This window comes from Athalia rosae, chromosome 1 (assembly GCF_917208135.1).
Source record: "Athalia rosae chromosome 1, iyAthRosa1.1, whole genome shotgun sequence".
Classification (NCBI taxonomy): domain Eukaryota; kingdom Metazoa; phylum Arthropoda; class Insecta; order Hymenoptera; family Athaliidae; genus Athalia; species Athalia rosae.
The window spans coordinates 25,670,093-25,684,964 of record NC_064026.1 but is presented as its reverse complement, the minus strand read 5'-3'; the positions used below and the strand labels follow the sequence as shown (position 1 = coordinate 25,684,964).

At 37.4% G+C, this 14,872-nt stretch overlaps 4 protein-coding genes across 8 annotated transcripts in view; 1 reads left to right on the top strand and 3 right to left on the bottom strand.

Annotated features, from left to right (window-relative positions):
* Window positions 1–6,915, bottom strand: part of LOC105692448 (amyloid-beta-like protein) — a 36,681-nt gene extending 29,766 nt beyond the window's left edge. The window contains exon 1 of one of the 2 annotated variants that reach the window (XM_012411664.3): window positions 6,595–6,915. In XM_012411664.3, the coding sequence (XP_012267087.2) occupies window positions 6,595–6,651 (57 nt within the window). In that variant the 5' untranslated portion in view covers window positions 6,652–6,915. The remainder of the gene's footprint in view (window positions 1–6,594) is intronic. The other variant, XM_012411663.3, reaches the window with a different exon arrangement.
* A 2,029-nt stretch (window positions 6,916–8,944) lies between these two features.
* LOC105692464 (persulfide dioxygenase ETHE1, mitochondrial) lies at window positions 8,945–10,864 on the bottom strand. Its single transcript, XM_012411687.3, has 6 exons — window positions 10,464–10,864; window positions 10,230–10,374; window positions 9,971–10,156; window positions 9,634–9,722; window positions 9,293–9,503; window positions 8,945–9,215 (listed from the first exon to the last, which is right to left on the bottom strand). The coding sequence occupies exons 1-6, from the start codon at window positions 10,635–10,637 to the stop codon at window positions 9,157–9,159; spliced, it is 864 nt and encodes a 287-aa protein (XP_012267110.2). The 5' UTR covers window positions 10,638–10,864; the 3' UTR covers window positions 8,945–9,156.
* A 1,026-nt stretch (window positions 10,865–11,890) lies between these two features.
* LOC105692422 (zinc metalloproteinase nas-14-like) lies at window positions 11,891–13,951 on the top strand. Of its 3 annotated transcripts, none has more exons than XM_048655456.1 (6): window positions 11,891–12,078; window positions 12,406–12,636; window positions 12,700–12,852; window positions 12,924–13,253; window positions 13,331–13,467; window positions 13,533–13,951. In XM_048655456.1, the coding sequence occupies exons 1-6, from the start codon at window positions 12,039–12,041 to the stop codon at window positions 13,896–13,898; spliced, it is 1,257 nt and encodes a 418-aa protein (XP_048511413.1). In that variant the 5' UTR covers window positions 11,891–12,038; the 3' UTR covers window positions 13,899–13,951. The 3 variants fall into 3 exon arrangements, with proteins under 3 accessions (XP_048511413.1, XP_048511407.1, XP_048511421.1); XM_048655450.1 differs by having other exon boundaries at window positions 11,894–12,078; window positions 13,530–13,951; XM_048655464.1 differs by having other exon boundaries at window positions 11,967–12,226; window positions 13,530–13,951.
* Window positions 13,787–14,870, bottom strand: LOC105692465 (NADH dehydrogenase [ubiquinone] 1 beta subcomplex subunit 10). 2 transcript variants are annotated; one of them, XM_012411689.3, is made up of 5 exons: window positions 14,677–14,870; window positions 14,454–14,589; window positions 14,229–14,368; window positions 13,995–14,150; window positions 13,787–13,889 (listed from the first exon to the last, which is right to left on the bottom strand). In XM_012411689.3, the coding sequence occupies exons 1-4, from the start codon at window positions 14,756–14,758 to the stop codon at window positions 14,035–14,037; spliced, it is 474 nt and encodes a 157-aa protein (XP_012267112.2). In that variant the 5' UTR covers window positions 14,759–14,870; the 3' UTR covers window positions 13,787–13,889; window positions 13,995–14,034. The 2 variants fall into 2 exon arrangements, with proteins under 2 accessions (XP_012267112.2, XP_012267111.2); XM_012411688.3 differs by having other exon boundaries at window positions 14,012–14,150; window positions 14,677–14,869.
* Window positions 14,871–14,872: the final 2 nt, after the last annotated feature.

Below are 14,872 nucleotides of genomic sequence, written 5' to 3'. Positions count from 1 at the left end.
AAAGGTTTTCATGTCGAACTTTTTACATACGTTATATACGACGCTCGCTTGATGTGTTTGTGTATATATAAAGAGATACATGTATGTACGGAACAAAGGGTAAAAATTCTAGGCATTAGGGCGTGCATTGCAAACTATACATATGTATACAAACGAGTATGTAGGACATGTTCGTCGGTATGCAGTTGTGTATTATGTAACTGTGGCGCTGTGTATATAATACATAATTATGTGTAATGATAACATTTTTTTACCGTCCAATTCATGAGAAAATTAATTTATAGAGACTTATTACCATACGAACAAACATCGATGAATCATCTTTGCTACCATATGCGATTCCATGCGGAAGAATATAAAAAGTATATAGGTGAAAAAAAGGGAGAAAAAATGAAGCAGATATAACAAAAGCATCGTGAAAAGTCTATTATAACTTTAATTTGTGTACATTTTAGGGTAAACGGGGGCGAAATGGATGTGGTAATCTCAAAAAACGAGGGATAATGGCTCGCGTATATATGTACAGAGATTAACAGGTTATGTACACATATACGTTACGCGGCATATGGGTGGGTACATACCTACGTATGTATACGAACATATACATGTATGTACACATACCGGGTCTCGTATTATTTTAGGCTTTCGTTACTCACAGCTATAAAATTTTCTCTTCGACTGACCGCACTGAAGTTAGTCCAACCAACCGACTCACCGACTGAATAATGTCCGGTCGACTTAATTTATATATCACATAGGTATCCGCGCATACAAGTTCACCGGGGTAGCTCGATAACAAAAATAAACCGGTAGGGCCTACTTTTGATATCGAGAATATATTTATATATAATTACATCTGTATTCCGTGCATGTACGACGTACACTTGCAATTGGATGAAAATTTTTTGATTTTTCACCAGATTTTCGGACAGCGTTTTTTTTCACGAGGGTGAAAAAAAAAAAAAAAAAATCCGCCAAATCAATCACGAATTTCCATCGTACGCAATATAACGCCCGATACGTATATGAGATATTAGGATTTGTTGGGTGCGCGTAGAAGAGGATTCTCATGTCAATCGTATGGCATATAAATATACACAATGCGCGCACTGCAGAGATAACGAACAAACGTACGGGGACAACTTTTTGCTAAAAGGGCATCAGCGTATGTCTGTATCCTTTCATCTTACACTGAAATTGAATTACCGTCATCGGAAGTCAGGTGGAGCTCTTATGCGTAACGAGGCGTAAGGGACGCGTATAGAAAGAATAATAGATTCACTCCGACACAAGAGCCAACCGACGGGAAGAGATCTGGCTTGGAAAAAAATAAAAAATAAAAAAAAAAATGGGGACTTTTATTTTTTATACGAGGAAAAACTAAATAGAAAAAAAAACGAAAAAACTTGGGGGGCGGGGAGAATATTATCGCGAAAGAGCGAATGAAAAATGACATTCTTCTCTTATCGTTAGCGCCAAGCCCTCGTCGCGGTTATACTATAAGTATAATCTAGGTAGGTACTTAGATAAATGGGGACGGTGTTAGGGGAGAGGGTAAATCTTTCGTCTTTATAAAGGATCAGAATGTTACCCTATGTGACATTTGATATACGTATAATCTAATCGGAATATTATACCGCGAGGAAAAATGAACGAGAAAAAAATAATAGTATTTAAGTGGCAGACGGCTGTTCTCGATGTACGTTATATAACGCACAGCACCATCGTATGTGATACACGATAGAATTTTTGCGTTTCCACTCTCGAGACGTATACCTGTACGGCTCTTATAAAGCTCCGCACGCAGTAGAAATACCGGAAAAATAAAAAGCGAAACGTCTAACTCAATTTCTATCTCTGATTGTGCGAGCATAACGACATATTATGACCGATTATGCAGGCGCATACCGGAACGGGTGTGTACCTACATAATGACCATTTCAACAGCAACGTGTACTCACTTCAAGATAATCCACCGTCTTCCGTTTGTCAGTGACACTATACCTTTCTAGCCGAGCGACTAGGAATACGAAGCTTAAATAATCAATCTAAACCTAGCGCACGATGTGAATACAATGGGATTCATCCCTATTCCGCTTGAGCTCTGATATTATGTGCAAATTGTATACATGTATGTACATACCTATAATGTATAGTATACCGTATATATAATCTGTACATATACCTATACCCGGATACGTGGCAAACGCATCGGAAAACCTCGTGGGGTTTTTATTTTCTACATGAATTTTTTGCTTCATCTCAACGCATGTGAAAAAGGGTTGAAATTTAAAGAACGAAAAACAAGGAGAGTGAATAAACGAACAAAACGAAGTGAAATAAAAAATTCAATAAAATTATAATATTCGATGTAATGTTTAAATTTTCGATGCATATTGCGCATCTTGTATATAAGCATGTGTATAATACCGAGGTGCTCTTTTTTATTATAAGATTCGATCTAACTGGATTAGGCTAATGCACTTAAGCGAATCTGACCGCCACGACCTTAAGAAGCTTTTACTGCACGCGACGTTTCACATAGAAGAATAAAAAAATAAAAATAAACAAACATTGTACTTTCAATTTTGTGATTATATCAATTTCATTCCTTTCTTTTTTAAGTCAATCCTTTCGATTCATGTCTTGATATGGGTGTATATTTGTATAAGATATGTGCAGCATTGTTAGATTTTATATAGACAGATAAAATCTGTGAAACAGAAAATTGTGTGAACCTATATACTCATTTACTTAGAATGATGTACCTATCTCTAGACATGTAAAACTTGTCAAACTGCTGACGGAGCTGTTGCTATCGCTGCCGTTTTACATAGGTATAGATGTAACGTGGTATATGCAAATCTACAACTGTATACGTATCCGACGTTGTGATTCGCGGTCAAGGACGGAATTAGGTGATACTGAAGAAAAATCAAAAAATAAATAAAACAAACAAATCAATGGCGAACGAACACGATAACGATCGATCAACGGGACGACAGATTATTCTGTACAATTTTTTAAATATTCACCACATCCTCCTCCCCCGTCTTCCCTTACCTTGTTTATTTTTTTTTTTTTTTAATGATCGAAAAGGACCTGGCACATCATTTTGGATTGAATTTATTTTTTTATTTTAATTTTATGTGACTACTTTCAAAGAAACATTGATGGCAATATTACCCTAAATGTTAATATAATTTTTATTATTAATATCCAATGCAATAGTTATGGATTTGTTGTTTGTTTTCGTGCAGGTAACTGAAAATCTTTTTCATTTACTTCAAATAGAAATCAGAGAAAGATGCGATTCAAGTCTCACAAAGCTCGGGCTTTCCTTCATAAGTATACCCCGTTTTGCCCCGCCTTCCCCTATGCATATTTTATATTTATGACACACGCATGACGACACGACAAATCGATCCATATACATATGTATGCGTATGTAGTAACGAGGGATGTTTTAATTAGCGATCAGTATCGGGCGAGGTATCGGGTATTTAAAAATCACATGGGAAAATTTGACGTAATGATGTTAAATTTATTTATTTTCTTTTCAATTTTTATCCCCGGAATCTGCATGGATTTCCATTATACACGTTTTATGACGTGCTACTGACATCCCGAAAGATATATATATATATATATATATATATATATATATATATGCATATGCGGTATATTATACGCCTGGATCGTGTCTATTATTTGGTACATGCACCATCGGTGAAAATAGCGAATGGTACGTATACGTCCATACCATATTCACAATATACAATATGTAATATGAGTATATATTTTAATTAGTGACTTGCGGAGGCTTCAAAATTAGCAGTTTTCGACGGTTAATCAACAGCCGTTCAACTTATTAACAGAGTTATGGCTCGAATAGCACTAAACGAAGCGAGAACAAACTAATCCACGAGTATACCTCCCCTGGAAAGCTCAGCGAAACGTACCTGCGAAATTATATCGTCTTGCTCCCGAACCCCTACTACCCGGATATACCTCTGTGTATAAATAAACGTATGTGCTCGTAAAATTTCCGATCAGCTGCAATCTGTACGTGGAGTATGCGTATACTATAAATTATACGCCACGAAATTCGTGAACTTGTAATAGCCTGTCTAATATTGCACGGGTATAGGCATCAAGATTTTCCTGTATCTGATGGAAAATATCATGTGCGCTACAGCAGCAAGTGGATCGTGACTTTTTTTTTTTTTTTTTTTAATTTCATCTCATTCTTGTTGACGCGGTTTTGCTGCACAGTTTGAAAATGTTTGACTGTTTTCAAAAGCGCATAATTATTACATACCATAGAGAACTTGATTTATAATTATCTGCTGGACATGAGCATCGATTACAACTACGAAATATTTTTGGCGCTCTACATTTTTCCTTTGTGTTCTTTGTGCGTGTGTGTTTTCGTTCGTTTCTAATGTATATAAAATTACCATGGCGGACGGTTTCGTATTTCAATATGATTGATGTAAAATTTGAAACAAGAACAATATTATACTTCACGTGTAGGATATTGATATTGACAAACTGACAAAGAATGAAAGAGAGCGAAAAAAAAAAGTAACAAAAAAGAAAGATGATTGATCGATATTATCTCGATTAACTGAAATATGAGGGTGAGAAAATTATTTTTTTACGTAACGTATGAAAATATTCCAAATCTCTCATACGTTACGTGGACGATGACGATTGCGAGTGAAAACGAATTGAATGATAACATAGCTGCAAGCACATACGTAACAAATTTACAATGGGCATTTGGAGGTACTACATATGCGTATATGGTTAGAACATAAAATAAATTTCTGATGCGCACATACAATACGATACATAAAATCAATTGCGATTCAATTATTTTCACATAAACTATTGATTTGAATCGAAGCAATTCACGAGCAGATTTGAAAGTTCAAACGTTAAATGGGATTTGAAGAGATGATGAAGTTTCATTACCATTGCAAAGAGACACTTTTCGTGTTGGTAAAGGTTGAAAAGCTCTTCGGGATTGTTATTTTTTGAGAGAAAAATAAAATTGAAGAAAAAAACGATAATCGAGGCGTGCCTCGAATTGTATTCACAAAGAGAATTCGGATTGGGAAACACAGCGCGAACAACGAAAATATAAGAATTTGGGAGTCGCTTTTCATCTCTCCATACCTGCCTAACTGTTCAAGATCTTTGTGTCCCTTCTGTATAATAGGCAAAGGCGCAGGTGTATATACCTGGTGTAAAAATAAACCCGGTCGTACCTGTACTATGTAGTACTATTTTTTAATATTGCAATGTTCAAAATTGCAATGTGGTATCCGGTTATGGGAACGTATGTATAATTGATAATTATAGATGGTGATACTGGAATCGAGTTCAGTACGAGTATGTGCATAATATGAAAAATAAAAAATTAAATTGCCAACTGGCTATGGGGGGGGGGGGGGGGGGGGAACTACATACCTACTAGTACACACATATTTTGCTGGTATCTGCATTTGTGCGTAAAGATTGCTATAATATACCGTAATGCGTATGAAATAGAATATCGCATATACCAATAAACGTATCAAATAACGTCGATTATCGGAGAAACGAAGCGCAAAATGATCGTTTCAATTTTAAAACCGAATGCGTTTAAATAAATTATAGAGGATTGTAGCTGGGACATCGTTGCTGGTAATTAACACCCACGATATGATGACGGCCATGCAAATGACATGGAGAATTATGTCACACGTCTGTGGTGTGTTGGATTAAGTAAATATGCAAAAATAAACGGGTCGTCGAAAAATTGCGTATCCCTGAGGTATATTGCCCGTTATTTGATCGTCTCTTTTCACGTTAGTGTTGGAACGATCGATAAAATCGATTCACTCTTATAATTTATATTGCAGGGTGAGTATGGCTGTATGAATTCGAGCAGTCGGGGTTGATTACGAATATGCCATTAATTTTATGTCATTTTCACCGGAAGGTATGCATGCCATGTATACATATGTACTACATATATGTATTATATGTATACACAAAATACGATACGCAATCGTCTTGAAATTGCGTAGAATACCGGTGTGGCATGTTGCGGTTTTTGCAGCAAATAATTTTTAGCTTGTTTACACCTCTAATAACGTTAGCAATTTTTTTTTTTTGAACTTGTTGAATGTTCTTTTTATTGCAGGTGTAGTAAAAAAAAATTGTTTCGCACGATCAATTAGTACCGCAGAATACAACGATCAAAAAAAGAGAAAATATATTCTCGAGATCAATATAATATATCAAGCTAGAATAGAATTATAGTTCGTTTCGACTATACGACACATGAATAATCGATGATGATATCCTCTACAAGAAAGGTAGACGACGGAGGGTAAATAACGAGTGACTTAGGTCAAAAAAAACCCTGTGCCCACGGTCCTGTTATGGAATCGAAAAAATTGCAGAGGAAATTTCCTGGAACTTGCGATTAGCACAAACTCGCACAATATGATCGGTAACTCGATCAATAATGTGTAACAAAAAATGAAGTAATTGAATTTCTTCTTACGCAGGTATGAGTAAAAATTAATCTCAACTCACCTCTGTGCTATAGACGAGGAATAGCCCGATAAAAACGGACAGAAATAGCCTTGTCATTTCGAACTTTTAATTTCGCTGCACACTTTATCACAAAATTTTAGTGACTTTTCACCCCAACGAAACGAATCCGTCTTTTGACGCGGCTGCAACGGAGCCCAGTAATAGTGGAGGGTTCAATCGCCCGTTTACCGCAGCACTGGGTGGGTCGTTCGCGTCGCCCTCGTCGCCGACAGTTTGGAATCAAAATGGCGGACTGACTTCGTTGACGCTTCGGCCCACTTCGGCCAGATTCGGAGAGGGCGCTAAAGAGGGGAGAATCGGGAATCGTGATATCAGAGAAACCGCGCGGACGGACAGGCGACGCCAAACGGCTTGTGAAGCACAGAAAGGGCTGCGAAGGAGAAGGACACGAAGAAGCGAAAGGAGTAGGGCGAAGTCGAAGCGAATGGGAAGACGCAAGGCGTGGGGCGTCGCGACGCTGCGTCGTGAACGTCGTGTCGATACGGCGCGGGAAAACTATCCTTTCAAATTTTCTAGGCGATGCGCTAGGGGATGAGAATGAACGGGCTCTACCATGAGTCACGACTATTTCGTTTTCACATGTATCACGCGTATGCTAAAATTTCTGGTGATCTAGAGGTATGAGTATCGCGTACGGCGAGACTTCTTTTACTGGATCTAGATTTTCACAAAATATTTCAATTCCAATGAACAAAACTTGGGTAATCTTGTTACTTATGCGGAAATTAGGGAGCAGTTTTAACGCTGGTAGGCTTGGTACTCCAACTTCCTTGTCTACGATGGGTTCGGATTCGTCTCTATACTCATCTGATCGAGTTCCCGCAGGTGCACCCCATAAGATCTCAAAAACTGTTCCAATTGCTCACAACCGTTTGAAAAAATAATCACGCAATCCCATGCTCTCGCAATCGTTCCAGAAGTGATGTATATACTCGTCGTTGCAAAGAAGAATTTTTTATCATATGTTTGCTGATTTTTTTCGCTGATACATGTATAAGCGACGATGGAAACGTCAAAATTATTGCGTGATAGGCACAAATAATACAGGGATTACCATGTGATGTTTGATTCTCCTACTTTATAGATGCAGCATACAATATCCTGCTCTAGGATTCCGTATAGTATAGCTATAATGGCTGAAAATTATCAATCGCGAATATTAGTCGTCAGAGAAGGCCAAAAAACGTCATGGCACCGCCTCTTCGCTCGTCATAAGTATACCTCTACAAAAATATTTCAGTACCATGATAGAAGATGTACAATATTGCAATGCAATAAATTCGATTAGATCTTGTTCAGTTGATGAAAAGACTGAGGAAATTTCCGGGTCTTTTATAAGAAAAAAACCTGGATGATGTCAAATTATATAGGAGAAGTAGCTGTTGGTTTAGTGTTACGAACATTTTTGAATTTCTCATAATTCATATCGACGAATGACTACTGCAACCTTGAACGTGAATAAGCGGTTCGTAATTAAAAAAGTACCAGTGAGTGCAGAAAAGGAGAGGGGACAGATAAAAAATTGGGAAACGAGGTCGCGTATAGTTTTACGGGAGACTATTTTTTTCTTTCCTCCGTCATCACGTTTTTCTCAACTTTGCTTTTTTTCTCTCTAACATTGACACTTTTTTCCTCTAATTTGTTTTTGTCGCGTATTTTTTTTTTTCGCGAAATTATTTTTTTGGCAAGCATGAAAATGCACGAGTGGGCTAGCCTTGGCCTGAGCGTCGGCCACCCACCAAGTAGCCGCGTTACCATGGAAACTGTATCGATTTCAACCCTCAGCTATGCAGTAAGAACCTTCCCCGTAGCCACCCCGTACTACCACGATAGAAGGTCCTTTCTTTATAAATTTCTACGGAATAGGATTCGATTCGTGATAAGTATACGATATGGAATGCCGCGTACGTATGTACGTACGTCGACTCTACGCAATGACGTCAGCCCGACGAATTTTGTACTTCGTTGTCGATGGATTTTCTAATATTCGTGTACGCACCCTCATGAATTTCATATATTCGTATCATATCACGCACATATAGATATATGTGATGTATAAGCAGAAATGCGTACTACGTTTTAAGGACCAAAAGTGAGTCCCCAGTTAACGGCTGTGTAATACGTAGACTACGCAAATGTGTAGTACGCACGTACCTAAATGATTAATCGGGAACGTTCCCGTATAAGCGTCGTAGTTCCTACGGTGCTTATACATGTAGAATTGATTGCTGTCTATGAAAACCTTCGGGACTCACGTACACCAGCCTCGATGACCGTTGACCGGACTCGGCACTTATCGTGTTTGATACAACAATAAGCAACAGCTACGTACATCGCGAACGTGCATAAGTTTATTCAAAATAGAAATATTTCATGTAGTATAACAACATTATGCATTTGGCCATGTCTGCATATTAAATGGTTAATTTTTTACAATGATTTTACTTTTCTCTCCTTGAATCAAAATCATATTCAATGCGGTATTAGGTATTTACAATTGATCAGTTTGGAATCCAAACAGAAATGTTGGAGTTTTGGTCACTATTTGTTCTTTTCGAGTTCGAATAATCCACAGACCTTGTTGGCAGGGACAGCTTTATCTGTAATCATAATTTTCAATTACATAGTTTTTTGCAAAATCGTAGTTATTCATTATTAGGAGATAGTTAATGATTACCTATCATTTTGGGATAAGCCAGATTCAGGTTGTTCATAATCTGGGAAAATTCTTCAAGTGATTTAGATAGCCTCGGATTATACGCCTTTTCTTCAGCTACCGTAGTCACCGTTCTCCCAGTGTAGTCGTGAGCTGGATATAATCTGTAGTTTAACGGAAAATTAAATATCACGGAATGAACAGAGTTGTAAAGCTTTGTTGAAGAACCACCCTGATAAAGGAGAAAAAAAAAACGGAATGAAAATTAAATATCGTAACACTATCTAATTGAAACACGTTAGTTGAGATTTGTTGAAATAGATCATAACGAAGGATTTTTCAAATCTCTTGCTTTTACAAACCTGGAAATCTGTGCGCCCACATCCTCGTATCAAGAGTGTATCACCTGTGAACGCAATCCCTTGTTCATGGCAGACAAAAGTGACGCAACCTGTGTAAAAAACAGAAATTTCATATAAAGTATAAACTGAAACACACTAATCTCTTCGGCATTAATAAATTAACTAGTCATAAAAGGTTAAAATTTATGACAGAATAATAGGCCAGTAGAAACTGAATAGTAAATTAAAGGCTGCAGAATTATTTAACAAAAGTCATCAACAAATTTCCCATGGCTCACTTCACATTATAGCGTTACTTCTTACAGCACAACAGATTTTGCTAACAAATGAACTCCACCTTCTGTGTGCCCAGGAGTTGCTAATACTTCTAGCTGATGCCTGCCAAATTCTATATTGTCTCCAGGCTCTAGTAGAATATCTGCCGCAGCACCACTGCTGCGAGATATCATTGATCGGCAGTTAGGTATCAATGATTTCAGTTTTCCAGTACCTGTGATGTGGTCTGCGTGCATATGGGTGTTCACTAGAAAATTGAGAGAAATGAATCTCCATACAGTAATTCGTAATCGGGAGCAATCACTTGAACATTCACTTACATCCATATTTGAGACCAAGTCCAAGTTCATTCAACATCTTTGCATCACGTTCAGCATGCTCCAAAACTGGGTCTATCAATACTGCTTCTTTTTTCACAATGTCAGCCAGTAGATAAGTATAAGTACTGGAGACTAGATCAAATAACTGTGGAACCAAAGAGAATATTTTATTGACATGCCTGAAGTTGACAGCTATCAGCTGTTCACTGCAGCAGACAGGAATAATAAACTCACCTGGCGGAATAAAAAATCTGGAGAAAATTGCACTGGCTGTGTTAACACGTCATTTACAGCTTGTATATGGTTGAAATTAGCCATGATTCTGTACTTGGAAAGAGTAGTCCCTGCTAAAAACTGTCGCCGCACTATGTGCAGCAGATTCATGTGGCTGGTGATGATAAATCGCATAAAAAGACTGATTGCACAACTTTATCCCGGAGTGACTATTTACCTACTAAATACTGTACCCCCCCTCGGAAAAATTGACCCCAAATTATTAAGAATAATATAATATAGATCGCTGATATGACACTTATTTCCGAAGGTAAGAATGTGCCGATGTTTTATGCACTCCTAACTTTGCAAAGACAGGTGTGGTCTTATGGGCGTCGACCGAAGATTTGTGATAATGAATTCATCTTGAGATATAAAGACGGCCAGCCCCATCTTGGGTCAACCCTGGGTATACACACATGATTCTAAGGTAATGCGGCCGGTAATCGGTAGATTCAGTGCAGGCAATAACTACAGATTGCAATATTTGTGAAGCCAAACCCGCCAACTCGACCCATTCTTTTTTCAAATACTATATAGTATTTGAAAAATGTAATTCGATGACAAAGATTTGACAATGGAGACACCATGGTTTTGACGATTATTTGATAACCGGATATGATTTAAAATTCTTCGCATATTACATAAATTGTTAATGTTATGTGTGATATTGTTAGTTTCACTGAACTCAGGAGATATGTAGATAAAATAAAATTACAAGCTGCTTGCTTTGCTACTACAAAAACTGCCAATCGAATTTCACAGCTTTTTTAATTCATAATAATTTATAACAACAAATTAAATTCCATTATCTGATTTATTATCATTGAATCATCATTTCGAATCAATCAACACTTTACATAGCTTTCAATTTTCAGGACATTTATACGTATAGCTAAATGGCTTTTAATATTGCTAATTTTTTGGTTTGATTTCAAAAATACACAATCGAATCCTATCATTGCAATCAAATATTTCTCTCGCAATGTATAGCTTGAATAGAATAAAATAATAGTATCGTAGATTTTACGAAGCCTAACTGCCCAAGTGTAAAGTTCAAATGTTAGCATAGTTAAATAAAATGGTCATAACACTGATTCGGCATGACTGCATTGTATCAGAGATCTGTTAATGCACCTAGAAAATAGAACAGGGCTTTGTTAATTGAAATTTTGGGTCGCCGTAAATTTACAACATGTAAATGAATGCGGGTTAATAGCTTTTTAGCGGATCATTTAGGTACATAACAAAGATCGGTTGGTCTTCTTGCTGCCGCGCAATCTCAATTTATTTACATGAGTTCATAATAGAAAAATGATTACGACTGATCGTCGACAATCAATTTTCGATACTTTTTATTGACTATTCCAGCATCGATGTATGCTCATTACAAGCCATGCGGTTCTACTCGCCATGAATTTGTAACGCCTTAGGAGTTCTGTTTGATTAAAAACAGAAGTGAAGTTTTTATCCATTGATCGATAGTATAAAAATTGATTTTTATAGTACGAAGAAACTTAGAGGTATATATTGTACATGTTGTTGACGAATCTTTTTCAACTATATAATCGCAAAAGTATGTTATTACTCCGGTATCCAACATATACAGCCATACTGCAACACTGAGTACATGCAAATAAAAATTTTAGTTGTCATACGTATATCGAAAAAATAGTGGCAAGGGTAATTTCGCATGTGATCATGATAGGCGCCAAACAATTTTGGTATTAGCTGATCAAACCTTTCTTGACGTATATAGGGATTCGAAAAGCATTAATATAATTTTGCCTGCATACTTTATGCTATTCTGTGCTTACAAATGTACATACGCTATGGGTGCTTTATTCGTGTTGGATAAACATATAGAGTAGGTATATAAAGTGGCCATTATAATTTGCTGCAGATTCGCTATTGGCTCAGATCGTTTCAATCAAGTCCTCAACACAGTCTGACTCACTGAAACTGATCCGTACAGAATCGAATGCTACTATGCTCAGCCTGTGGGCAGTTCAGTTGGCTACAGTCTGGGCTCCGATCTTAACAATAATACCAAATTTAATCCTACAACGATCATGTACAGAAGCTTTGCCATGGCAAGGACGCAGATCCAACGCTATCCCTATCAGCTACAGACGTGAGTTAAATTCAAAGATTGTTATATGAAGTTTAAATTAATCGCATGCCCCCGAAATTCCAGTTGACACCTGGTCTCAGTATAATAATCCAGAGGAGGGCTCCGCCCGTGAAGGAGACATTCATGAAGACACTCTCTCAAGAAAAACAACTACCACAAACCGCCGTCTGCTTTGGATTGATGGAGTGGTCCCCTATTACGTTGACTCAGCAATCAGTGTGTCTACTTATCTAATTCGTGCTCAGAGAAATCCATAGTTCAGTTAATAGCATTACTTAAAATTGTAGGTAATGAGCCAGCCAAACTGGCGGTTCTGGAGGCTGCTATGGACACAATAGAGGCTAGCACGTGCATTAAATTCGTTAAAATACATCCGAAAAAAGGCAGGTTTCCCAGGTCCAGTTGGGTCAATATAACGGGGACCGAAAAAGGCTGCTTTTCAGACCTAGGTCGTGCTGGTAATGGACCAAGCATTCTCAACCTTGACGTCAATCGCTGCTTCAAAACCAGAGGACACGCGTTGCATGAGTTACTTCACACCCTTGGTGTTTATCATGAGCATATGAGACCTGACAGAGATAAATACATCAACATTCTTTGGGAAAACATCAAAGAGGGTAATTTATATATGGAAATAAGTCATTGATCTCCCAAACAACCAGAAAAACATCAAATAAATAAAGTTAAATTGCAGGTGACGCTTTCAATTTCCGTGTACTGAACCATCGGAGCGTTACAACCTATGACCTGCCATACGACTATGATAGTGTAATGCATTATTCAATGACTGCCTTTTCTAAGGACAAGAGTATACCTACTATTATACCTATGGTAAAGAAAACTGCAAGGGTATCATTAATTTTTTCCATTGACTTAATGATAAATGATTTCAGAAGGAAAACATAGATATCGGGCAGAGAAATCACCTATCCGCTTATGACATCAAAAAACTTTTAATTACATACAAATGTCGGAGCTTCAGTCGTATGCTAGAGTACTCCAATACGGATGTGGCACATAATGACAGGCTGGAAATTTTGAACTTAAACTCTTCGGATTTGCTCTCCACTGCATCGCGGAATGCGCATAGAAGCGAGTACGATCAACTGGAGGATGAACCCGAAAAGGAGGTTCCATATGATGTGATTCATTCTATTCAATCCAAACCCACATGTTTCTGTAGCCCTCTGCTCTATGATTTGAGCAAGCAGATACGTGGCAATCCGATTTATTTAATTAATCACTACTACTCTCTGCAATAATAAATTAAACGACATAAATCAGGAGGTTTCATTCCTGGGTCTTTGACACAGAATAATGTGGTAATTGATATTAATTTATGGTGTATAAGTATCTACAATATCGTTTTTATTACAACTCTGCAGGCGTTGGTATTCCTCATTTCTTAGGAGTCATTCCAGTTCCAACCGGACCATATCTTCTTTCCCAAACCATGCGATGTTTCTGCTTCATGTATGCATCTCGCACATTACCATAAGCCCCAAGATCTCCATCTGTTAAAAAATGAGCCATTATCAATTTCCAATGCATTTTTATGCATCAGTCTCTATTAGGGCAAGTTAATTACACACATTTCATGAACCAGTTTGTAGAAGCATCCTCATATTGCTGATATATAGGAGTACATTTTTCTTTTGCATCGTGGCCTTCGTATAAAACACAGTCCTCAAAACGTTGCCTCAGAATATTAAGTATCTCATTATCTACTTTTCTGTAAAAGAAAACGGGGATGAATCAATGTTGCCCTACATTATATGAGAGAGAGTAATTCTATAAAACTTGCTAAGTGCAGTTACTTGTCTCGTTTAAATTGCATATTGGCTTCGTGAAAACAAACCACATCATCTGTATAGCATTCATCAATAGTTGGAACACGACGAAACTTTTTATGGTACCAAGGATAGTTCTGTTGGTTCGGTACAACAATTTTCTCTGGAATTATCACGTATTTGCTTGAGATTTCAGTTTGAGAACTGGTTATTTTTACATCATAACCTACGAGGAGTGATTAGATAATACCTCGAAAAAGAGTTACGGGTCCATCAAGAATGTTATACACAGAGTTTTTAAAGCGTTCCATGGGGTTACGTCCCTCTCCCATTTTTGAGCTATTATTTAAATTTCAAGTGAACACAATATTTCTTTCAAGTATTTTAGGGTTGACTACTCAGCCAACGTCCAACGACGACTAGGGGTTGTATTTATCGATAGGACA

Bases quoted from the DNA above. Each gene is read 5' to 3' on its own strand.
- LOC105692464 (XM_012411687.3), bottom strand. From the start codon at position 10,637: ATGCGATTTATCATCACCAGCCACATGAATCTGCTGCACATAGTGCGG. The intron at 10,157-10,229 runs GTAAGTGAATGT...TCAATTTTCTAG, and splicing joins ACTTGGTCTCAAATATGGAT to TGAACACCCATATGCACGCA. The intron at 9,723-9,970 runs GTGGAGTTCATT...TTTTTTACACAG, and splicing joins AACTCCTGGGCACACAGAAG to GTTGCGTCACTTTTGTCTGC.
- LOC105692422 (XM_048655450.1), top strand. From the start codon at position 12,039: ATGTTGTTGACGAATCTTTTTCAACTATATAATCGCAAAA. The intron at 12,079-12,405 runs GTATGTTATTAC...AATTTGCTGCAG, and splicing joins TCAACTATATAATCGCAAAA to ATTCGCTATTGGCTCAGATC. The intron at 13,254-13,330 runs GTAATTTATATA...GTTAAATTGCAG, and splicing joins TTGGGAAAACATCAAAGAGG to GTGACGCTTTCAATTTCCGT.
- LOC105692465 (XM_012411689.3), bottom strand. From the start codon at position 14,758: ATGGGAGAGGGACGTAACCCCATGGAACGCTTTAAAAACTCTGTGTAT. The intron at 14,369-14,453 runs GTAACTGCACTT...TTTCTTTTACAG, and splicing joins ATGCAATTTAAACGAGACAA to AAAAGTAGATAATGAGATAC. The intron at 14,151-14,228 runs GTGTGTAATTAA...ATTTTTTAACAG, and splicing joins TACAAACTGGTTCATGAAAT to ATGGAGATCTTGGGGCTTAT.